The sequence below is a fragment of the Hoplias malabaricus genome, chromosome 3 (assembly GCF_029633855.1).
Source record: "Hoplias malabaricus isolate fHopMal1 chromosome 3, fHopMal1.hap1, whole genome shotgun sequence".
Lineage (NCBI taxonomy): Eukaryota > Metazoa > Chordata > Actinopteri > Characiformes > Erythrinidae > Hoplias > Hoplias malabaricus.
In genome coordinates, this window is record NC_089802.1 from 55,803,471 (window position 1) to 55,813,677 (window position 10,207).

Sequence of the window (10,207 nt, forward strand, 5' to 3'; positions counted from 1 at the left end):
GGGCACACACACATTCACACTCATTAACTCACAAACCAGGACAGTTATTACAGAAGCCAATTCACCTACCCTCCATGTTTTTGGACTGTGGGAGGAAACCGGAGCCCCCGGCGGAAACCCACGCAGACACGGGGAGAACATGGAAACTCCACCCAGATGGGACTTGAACCCAAGATCCCAGTGCTGGGAGGCGAACGTGCTAACCACCAAGCCACCGTGCCGTTTATGTTTTGCTGTAGGCTTTTTCTGCTGCTCTAGAACACAGTTTTCCCATTATGTTTTTTGTTTGTTTGTTTAATAATTCACCAATTGTTTTCAGTAGGTAACAGGACTGGACTAGTGCATTGTCTCAATGGCAACATGTTGCTTTAAAAATCTGTATATATCACTCAGCATTAACAGTGCCTTCACATATGTACAAGTCATTTATAAATCACATCCCATCATGGATGCTGACTTATGAACTGTGCTCTTATAACAAGCCAGATGGTCCTTGCATCCATAATTTCCAAAGAGAATGTCAAATTTTGTTTAACCAGACCACAGGGTATTTCGTAGTAGATGAACCCTTCAATGTAAGTCTGATTTTGGAGAAAATCATATAGTAGATGAATCAGATTATTGAATAATTAGTATTAAATTAACTGGTGTTTAACTCTTGCTGGTCTTTGGAGATCAAGTTCTCTTCATTCTCTTTCAGGAACCTTAAAACACCCAAAGACAATTCCCTCCCAGCATGGACTTTGGAGCAAGGCCCAAGCAGGCCCTAGTCTCAAATGATACTCTGCAAACATTGCTGGGCTTCTCCACGGAAACTCAATCCCTCTTTTGTCGTTGATGGTAAGTGGTAGCTGAGGACAGATGTGGCATTTAGCTGGCTTGTCAATGTGTGAGGGAGGGATGGCCTGCTCTGTTTTCATCTACATTTTTAAAGAAATGTGGCTGTTTACTTAATATGGCCAACTTTTAATCACAGGGGAAAGAGCTTTTAAAAGATTAAAATTCATGGCTGCCTCAATCAAATGTTGTCAGAAATAATTTCACTTACACACGGAGTACTCTATGTGAGGTTCAGAGATTCATTAAAATTTCATAAGAATATCCAAAATCCCAAATACTGGATTATAAACGGAAAGATTTTAATACAAACCTGTTATTTCAAATCAGCAACATGTAACATTTTCTTGTCCTAAGTGTAAAGGACTCTATAAATAAGTTCCTGCTTATGGGCTGCAAAAACTGGAGAATGTCGTTGTGATAGGCATGCCACATTATTGTGTCCATTGACATTTAGCACTATATAAAAAGCTCAGTAAGGCCGAGCTATCTGATAAGCAGCCTTAATGAATTAACCCTGGAAAAGGCTACCATGCAGAAGAGAGAGTGGAGAGTGTATTGGGAGCATGCTGGAAGATTAAGTGGCCTTTTCACTTTCAGTGACGCTCATCCTCATGTCTGTTCTCACCTGTCAAAGGTGCATCCCACTCCCCCTGCATTCAAGGATGACTCTTACTGTGGTGGATTCTTTCTCCAAACAAGAGCCACTTTACAAAGGAATGTGACACGTGCAATGAACCCATTCTCTGCCATTACAGACTCCGCTTCACCTGGTAGGCCAGCAACAATTACTACTGTGACACGTTTTTAGTTCTTGGCCAAGTGGAAAAAAGCTAAATGATTTTGAGTTCCCAATCCTTGCATTGCAGTTTTCAGACATGTACAAAACCTTTGTGAGTATTTTCTAGGTTTAGATGATAAAGTTAGACTTAGAGAGTTGACATCTGATACGTTTGTAAGACCCAGTTAGGGATTTAAGCCAATCAGATAAACGCTCATCCATGAAGAATAGTGGCAAAGTAAGGCATTGCATGGATGCAAACATACTTTCACAAATGTCAAACTAATAATGGAAAGTGATCATTTTACAGAAGTGTTTCCAAAAGGCAGCACATCAAACTAAAGCATTCACTTTGGTATAATATCACAGAATTACAGAAATCTAATTAGGCTGGATTATTAAACCCAATATAGCACAGGATTCCATTCAGCTGACAGGTTATTTATTTGATCAGCTTTAGCGCCATTGTTGAAATTTGTACAGTATACACACAATGTTAGAATTTACTAAACACTGAACGACTTACGTTCTTCCAATTACCACAACTGCAGCTAACCCAGACAGGTATTACTTCTTCCTTGGAATATTTCCTTAGAATATGAAGAGTCCAATCTTCATGGTTTAATACAAGCTCATGTCTCAGTAACAGAGAACACTTCACATTTCATGTGAACATAAGAAAATGAATGAGAACCCAAGAAAAGTGCCTTTGATATTGTAGCTATAAGTTTTCTCTCAGCAGCTGAGAGTGATAACAGCCTGATGGAAATCTACACATAAAAATGATGTGAAACGGTTTAAAAAGAGATTGCCTCTTGTTGCATCAGTCATGTAGTGTATAGTCCTCAGGTTAACAGTCTTGCCAGAGTAGTGCATAAAATGAGAATCAACTCCATTTTGCCTGAGGCACTGCACTGAATGCAAATCCATTTGGCTAATACTCCACTAAACAAATTAAAGGTTTGACATGCCTCAAAACTCACCATTATTGAAAATGAAACCTTTTATAGGACAATAACCACACTCCCAGTGACCCTATCTCTCACTGCCTAATGTGTAGCTTCAGGGCTACATAGGGGTATAATAAACACAATTAGCGTGACTTTTTAAACCTGAGGGTGAGGAATAGTGCCATGGATTTAATGAACAATGCAAAACATAGTCGCTTTTTGAGTGAGATTAGAACAAAAAAGCAAAAGCCCATGAAGACAGCAATGAATATGTATAGACACAACACTAGGTGACTGGAATGTGGCGAAAAATGAAATTACACCTTTTCATAATTCTAGCACTGGATTTTACTGTGTCAGAGAGAATGGTGATAAATTACAAAAAGAAGAGCTCATGTTTCATTCCTGGTTTCAGCAGAGCTACACTAATGGAAGGGGCGTCTGGGGGGCACAGGCTGATCACTTGGGCCATAAGGGCATGTCGCTTCATTGCCCACACAGGCATTTTGCTAATCATGTTCTGTAATGTACCAGTGAAGTCATCATCTTGTCATATATTTGAAGCAAAAAGCATAGTAAAGATGAGTCTTCCGTACTTATATAATGATACATTGGAGGTTACATTCTAGGATGAGGTGTAGTTTTTTTGAGGTGATCTGTGCTGGATACTGTCCTCTAGTGGCACAGTCTACACTTTGGCATGTAGAAGATTAGGTAATGTACGGAAGAATTGCTGAATGAAGGGTGTAGAAAGCAGAGAATTTTGTATTTAACAAACGCTTATTTCTTTGCTGGAATGAAGATATTGGAGACCTAGTCTTCATTCTCTACAGATCATTCATTCATTCATTTATTGTCTGTAACTGCTTATCCAGTTCAGGGTTGCGGTGGGTCCGGAGCCTACACGGAATCATTGGGCGCAAGGTGGTAGCACACCCTGGAGGGGGCACCAGTCCTTCACAGGGTGACACACTCCCACATTCACTCACACACACACCTACAGACACTTTTGAGTCGCCAATCTACCTACCAATGTGTGTTTTTGGACCGAGGGAGAAAACTGGACCACCCAGAGGAAACCCATGCTGACACAGGGAGAACCAAACTCTTCACAGACAATCACCCGGAGTGGGACTTAAACCTACAACCTCCAGGTCACTGGAGCTGTGTGACTACGACACTACCTGCTGCACCACCATGCCGCCCCATTCTCTACAGATACATTCACTTAAGTTGTTTACCCGTTCACCCAACAGAAAGGTTCTTTGGTGAATCAAAAGTGGTCATTCTATCAAATAATTTTTTGGCATTTTTCTCTCTTTTCTTTCTTTTTTATTATTTATTTATCTATTTAATTATTTATTTATTTATTTTTGGCAAAACCATTATGAGTAAATCCCACTATCCCCACAGATAAGACCACATGTTGCTGAGAGTGGTTAATTGGCCATTTGGGAACAAAGTCAAATTGAGAATAGCCTGCCAAAGCTCGCCTTCTGCATTCTAATCACAGTCTACTGAGAACACCCAAAATTCAGAGGAAAGACAAAACACAGAGATTTTGACTAGACTAAGCATGACCAGTGTGATAGGCCCATCACATTGTGCCCTCTGTTTTAAGCTATAGTTACTGTGCCTTTCTCATTATGGATAAGACATAGACAGTGCTGATAGATTAGGCTGAAAGAGTGGAGAAAACGCACATGCCCAGGGACACTTTCCCATGACTAGGTGGCGTCGGTGCCGGGCCCCAGCCCTTGTGAGTGCATTCAGTATTATCTTGGCCATCAGTGTGTGACTGTTTATCTGCTAGATAGAGATTTCTCAGTCGCCCCTCAACAGCTGTGTTTGGGGGAATGGCACAATGGTGGAATCACCCACAAAGTGGGCAAGCCTTGTATATATGATAACGGGCATTTATCTGAATACATACACACACATACACAGACAGATGCACAGCTCTCTTGCGTCTGAGATGGTGAATCATCATGTTGTGCAGACAATAGGTCAATATTGTGTCAAGTGTGTCTGTTTGGGCTCAGATTGTGGTTATGGATGACTGCTTGTCACAGGCTCACTGGGGGTTCCACATCCAGCTCGTTGAATATATTCTCACAGTCTCCTGAAGGCTGATTTCAAATGTCATGTATAAAAACAACTTTGTCTTACTTACATACACATATATAATGTCATAAATTTCAGTGTAAAGCTTATTCCTCGTAGAATCAAAATATTTGATTCTTATGAAACCTTTCACACAAATTGCAAGTGTGATATCACTGAATAATGCTGTTATTTGGTTCCACTCTTAAAACCCATAACTATCCTCAAGTCTTCTTACATTCAGAACCAAACATCTCTTTTCTGTGAACCGCATAATCCTGAAATTTTACATCGTAACTTATTTTTAAGTTAGGTTTAAGTTTAAGTTTTAAAGAAGGAATCAATACATTGCTTTTAGATTTTTTATTTGTTCTAAAAGACATTTTATAGTACAGGATTAATGGTGCACAATGCATTTTTTCCATTCACCTGTTCTGTGCATGTATATCTTGTATGTTAGAACTCAGCATATAAGACAATTCATGGTGTCTCTAGAAAATATTTGCCAAAGGCACTATTGAATTATGCGTATATGTATAATAAATTTACTGATGCATTTTTCATTTTGTCTGTAGTGATCTTTTAACTAGGAACTGATCCAAGGAGTCAATGCAACTGTTTTCCATGACCATGTTCATGATTCAGCTTTTGAATGTGACACAACAACGCAATGACAGATAATTCTTCAGTGGGCATTATGTTTGGAACAGAGGCTTATGCATATAAACTTAGCACAAAGAGTAAGGAAATTTGTGTAGATATTTGGTAGATATTTACACAAACCAGAGACTGTAGAAAACATTTTAAAATGTAAAGCTCGCGCGCCCCCATCTGGACACCAGAAGTAGCCCGAGCCCCTCGTGTGTTTAACGGTTGCTAGACAACAGACGAGAGTCCACCGCAGTTTGTTTTTCTACACGTCCACACGAGTCAGATATGCCTATATAAGCCTGAAATTTACCAGAGCAGTACTGTAACTATTGCCTGCATAACAATGGCGGCAGCAGGTAAAGCCAAAGAAAAAGAGCCAGTGGATGTTGTTCACCAAACTGCCATTCACGTGGAGACAATAATGAAAGAAAGGAGAAGCCAGAAGCTTTACACTACGTTCAGTATTAATCCTTTTAAAAAGCGTGAGTACAGCTTTTAAACACTTAAGTAGAGCTGTAACCAATGCTCGTTTACTTTTCATGCTAGACTCAATGCTAAATGTAACTGATCAGACTTTTCCCATAAACCCTCATTTTATGCTTTATGTCTCTTTGTGGAGCTGTATTGGTCCGGTTTATCTAATGTGGTCCAGTCCAGGAACGTCTGAATAAACCCATTTCATTTTATCGCGTTTCATAACGGCAGGTTTTGAAAGACGGTGCAGTATACTTTCACAGACAGAGCAGGAACCAGAAGACATTTTACTGCAAGTAAATTCTGTTTTGTAACGGATAGAAGACTTTGCAGATACAGGAAATATAAAAACAGATTATAATTAACACAACTTTTATTAAAGAAATAAAAATCTAATATATATATATATATGAGAGACATGGATGATTTGTTATTTAGTAAACGCTGCCCTCTTTAGGCCAAGTTGATAAATGACACTGGGAATCATAGCAGTAACTGAGGTTTTTTTTTTAGTTAAAACAGGACATACAAAATTTCTATTCTTTAGAAATGTAGAAGGTTCGCAGGATTTAGCGATAAATGGTCCAATAATTACAAAGTTACGCACTGATAATTAGCACTGAAGAATGTTGAAAGTATTTTCTCTTTTTTCTTGTAACATGGTTTATTTATGACAGTGTTCCTAATGTTTAGTGATGGGTAATGATTTATAAAGCTATTCTTTTTTTTTTTCAGTGCATGTTTTGGCTGATAATCCCATGGCAAGGACTACACAAGAGCAGGCAGAGGAAGACCGTATGTATTAACCCAAAGAATTTGTTATGAAATTAATTATGTCTGACAGTTTCTTTAAGAAATTACCTGTGTTTTTATCAGTAAATGTGCAGGCGTTTAAGTGAATGTTAATGAAGACGTTTGCCAGTCATATAGTAATATACTGACATTCATTATTCTAGCTGAGTTTTGTTGTTTATTGGCATTCATTAGCACAAATAGATTGTTTAGATTTTACAGCTCAAATGAGTAAAGGCATCTGAACAAGGTAAAGTTAAAGGAATAAACTGTAGCACGGTCAGCAAACATTTAAAATGGTAACAGATTGCAATATAGATTAAAAAAAAAGTGAAGAGAGTTGTCTGTCCCCCTTTGCCCCATCTTCTCCAGATTTTAAGCACACACAGATTGCCAGGCTAAAGGAAACTGAACCTATACAAATGAGTCTGATGTGATTTTCCAAAATTCCTTATTCCATAACTTCTTTGTTTAAAGTACACTACAACCCCGATTTCACATCTTAATTTGTCAATAATCTTAATTTTCTTCATTTAAAAAACAAAACAAATATGTGTTTAGACCTTTCAATCATAATTCTATTCGTCGCTTGCTTTGTTTAAAACACAAACAGTGTTTACACATTTCAATCATGATACTATGCCTCGCTTTTGTCATTTAAAACGCCCAAACTACTGAGTTTACACCTTTAATCCATACATAGGCATTTTTATAGTTTTCGTAAAAACAACGTTCTTACATGTTCAAGAGAAAATTAGCCAACATGTTATGTTTTATAAATCTGGGGTTGTGGAGATTTTTAAAAGGATGCAGAGGTTTTTAAAATCCAGTAATGCTAATGTGTCATACCCGGCAACCTGGGGTGTGTAAACTTTATTGTGATTGGACAGAGTGCAGGATCACTGACTGAAACAGGCTGAAAGTTCCACTCTGGAATGGACACCCCTTAAAGAAAAGTATCCTTGCTGCAGCACTGCTGTCAGAGGTGCCCGTGCTTCAACTTAGCATGTTTCCTTATTCTCTGATGACGCACCCTGGTAATTTTATGATTAAGTACAATATATATATTACAAATGGCTCCTTCATTAAATAATGAATGGTAACAGTCTTCCTTGGTAAACAATTAGTAAGTTAAATGTCTTATGGGCTCATATTTGATGTTCCAAAGTATTTTCATAAGATTAGAAATGAAGGTTAGCCTCTTTTTGTGTACAGTGCCACTGGTGCTCATGGTCTTGAGTTTACAGAGTTGCAAGCCTGCCTCAGTTCACTGCTTTATGATTTCTGGAAGTTAAATACATACATTGTATATCACTTAGTTACTTCAACTGTAAATTAAATGTTGTTTAGACACTGTCCCAGTTCATTTAGTACAATAATTTGTATAAATCCTTTATTTCGTTAGCTACCTTCCTAAACATCATTCACGGAGCTCGTATAGAACCGACAAAGAAGTACACTCATCCCATGACGGAGTCTCAAGAAATTGGATGGATATCCACTCCTCTGGTAATGCTGGTAGTAAAAATGAAGTGACTTTAATCAACCCAGATATCCTTAATATTAAAAAAAATAATCATATCTAAATATGATACATGTGGATAATTTGTTGTTTAATTAACAAAGTTGTTAAGGCCAAGTTGCTAAAGGACACTGGGGATCATAGCAGTAACTGAATTTAAGTTTTCTTTTCATTTACAGTTAAAACTAGTTTTTTAAAGCAGGACATACAAAATCTCTCTCTCTCCCTCCCTCCCTCCCTCTCTCTCTCTCTCTCTCTCTCTCATGGCAAAAGATATATATATATCCTTTTGTGTACAAATGACCTTTTGTGTCTTGCCCTGCTTGTGTAAGGAGTCAATGGTCATCTTTTGGTCAACTGTCTGGCCAGACTGCAAGACAATTTAAAGGCCTGTGCAGGTGTTTTGAGTTAATTAAGTTAATACTGAACCTTTTCACAATATTCAAATTTTCTGAGATTCTGAATTTGGGGTTTTCATTAGTTGTCAGTTATAATCACCAAATTAAAAGAAATAAACACTTGAAATATATCTGTCTGTGTGTAATGAATAAGTATAATATATACTCAGTATAAGTTTCACTTTTTGAATGGAATTACTAAAAAAACTTTTTCATGATATTCTAATTTTATGACCAGCACCTATATATATAAATTTAAAGTTCAATGTGTCAGGATTTATGTTCCAATAATTACAAAGTCACTATATGACCAAACGTTTCTAGACCTCTTGTAAATAAAGATTTCTGTCACTTTCTCAGTGTTCAAACATGTACACACCTTGCTGGAGCAACTGTACATTATCTTGAAGTCACTATGTTTGATGTCAGGTGTCCACTAGAGGGGTATAAACTTCCCCAGCATCAGGCACTGAAGCCATAGAACTGCAGTCTTTGAAATGGAGCACCATTTAATACCATTAAGCTGAGTTGGGATTGAGCTTGTATAGAGTTGCTGTATAGATGTATAGAGTTGGGATGTTAGTCCAACATCTATACATCACATCAGTAATTTTCTCCATGCTCAGTGATATCAAATACTTACAATATTTCAACATCTAATGTTTCTCAGACTAGATGCTATTCCAGCAAAAGGGGAAAATGCATATCAATAACCTTCATTTCAGAAGAAAGTTTGTATGAGCAGGTATAAATAATTTTCTGTACTGTAGTAACATGGACTTGTGCATTACATTGTCTGGTGCTGTGGCATGTTTTAAAGTTTCTCTCTAGATTTCATTTCATGCAGCTAAGCTTGTAAATCTTTCTCTTTTGCTTTAGATTGTTTCAGATCGCTCAGACAGAAGGCTGAACTTTCCACGCCAAAATTCAGAAATTACCAAATATATGGATGCTGCCTGGCGTCTGAAGGAACAAACACAGAACCTTGGCTGAAAATTACAGTTTTAATCCCTAACTGCCTCAAAATGCTGCTCCCTCAAACATGGAATAAAAAGAGATTGTCTAATAGTTTCTATAGACTTTATTAAAATCATAGTACCACATGATAAACAATTGCTCTCTTGGACTTTTCTAGACATCTTGGGCATTTTGACATATCACATGGAATCAGGTGAATAAAAGTTATGTGATAAATTGTTTCTAAATGTGCTCTTTAACAAACAAAATCCCAAAAAACATTAAGACAAACAGCTAATGAAACACTGACTTATTCATTTTTAAGCAAGTTCCATTGTGCTCAGTCACAACTACAGCTAAAAGTGAAAATCCAAACCGGTTTTCATTTTATTCTAATTCTGATTATAAACTTTTTAGATGTAGTTGTCAGGTGTATTATGGGATGGGCAAAGCAAATTCATATGAAAATATAGTTTTAGTCTGTGTTTACATATTTATAATTTTATATTTATATTTTCAAATGGTCAAATTGAAAGTTGCCCAATTATGCACACACTGTATTCATTGTAGCCGCTTATCCAGTTCTGGGTGGATCTGGGGCTTACCTGGAATAACTGGGCACAGGGCAGGAACACACCTTTGACAGCGCACCAGTCTATTACAGTCACACTCACACACACACTTACACATTCGCAACTAAGCCAGTCCACTTACCAACGTGTATTTTAGGACTTTGGGAGGA

The 10,207-nt window shown here is 37.6% G+C and overlaps 1 protein-coding gene across 2 annotated transcripts; it reads left to right on the forward strand.

Annotated features, from left to right (window-relative positions):
* The first annotated feature begins 5,554 nt into the window (after nucleotides 1–5,554).
* Nucleotides 5,555–9,808, forward strand: cfap144 (cilia and flagella associated protein 144). 2 transcript variants are annotated; one of them, XM_066666236.1, is made up of 5 exons: nucleotides 5,555–5,804; nucleotides 6,532–6,591; nucleotides 7,994–8,097; nucleotides 9,179–9,253; nucleotides 9,388–9,808. In XM_066666236.1, exons 1-5 carry the CDS (start codon nucleotides 5,666–5,668, stop codon nucleotides 9,499–9,501), a joined length of 492 nt encoding a protein of 163 aa, XP_066522333.1. In that variant the 5' UTR covers nucleotides 5,555–5,665; the 3' UTR covers nucleotides 9,502–9,808. The 2 variants fall into 2 exon arrangements, with proteins under 2 accessions (XP_066522333.1, XP_066522334.1); XM_066666237.1 differs by lacking the exon at nucleotides 9,179–9,253 and having other exon boundaries at nucleotides 9,388–9,797.
* Nucleotides 9,809–10,207: the final 399 nt, after the last annotated feature.

Excerpts from the sequence above, each read along its gene's own strand:
- cfap144 (XM_066666236.1), top strand. The coding sequence starts at position 5,666 with ATGGCGGCAGCAGGTAAAGCCAAAGAAAAAGAGCCAGTGGATGTTGTT. Across the intron at positions 6,592-7,993 it reads AGAGCAGGCAGAGGAAGACC|CTACCTTCCTAAACATCATT; the intron begins GTATGTATTAAC and ends TTATTTCGTTAG. Across the intron at positions 9,254-9,387 it reads AAGAAAGTTTGTATGAGCAG|ATTGTTTCAGATCGCTCAGA; the intron begins GTATAAATAATT and ends CTTTTGCTTTAG.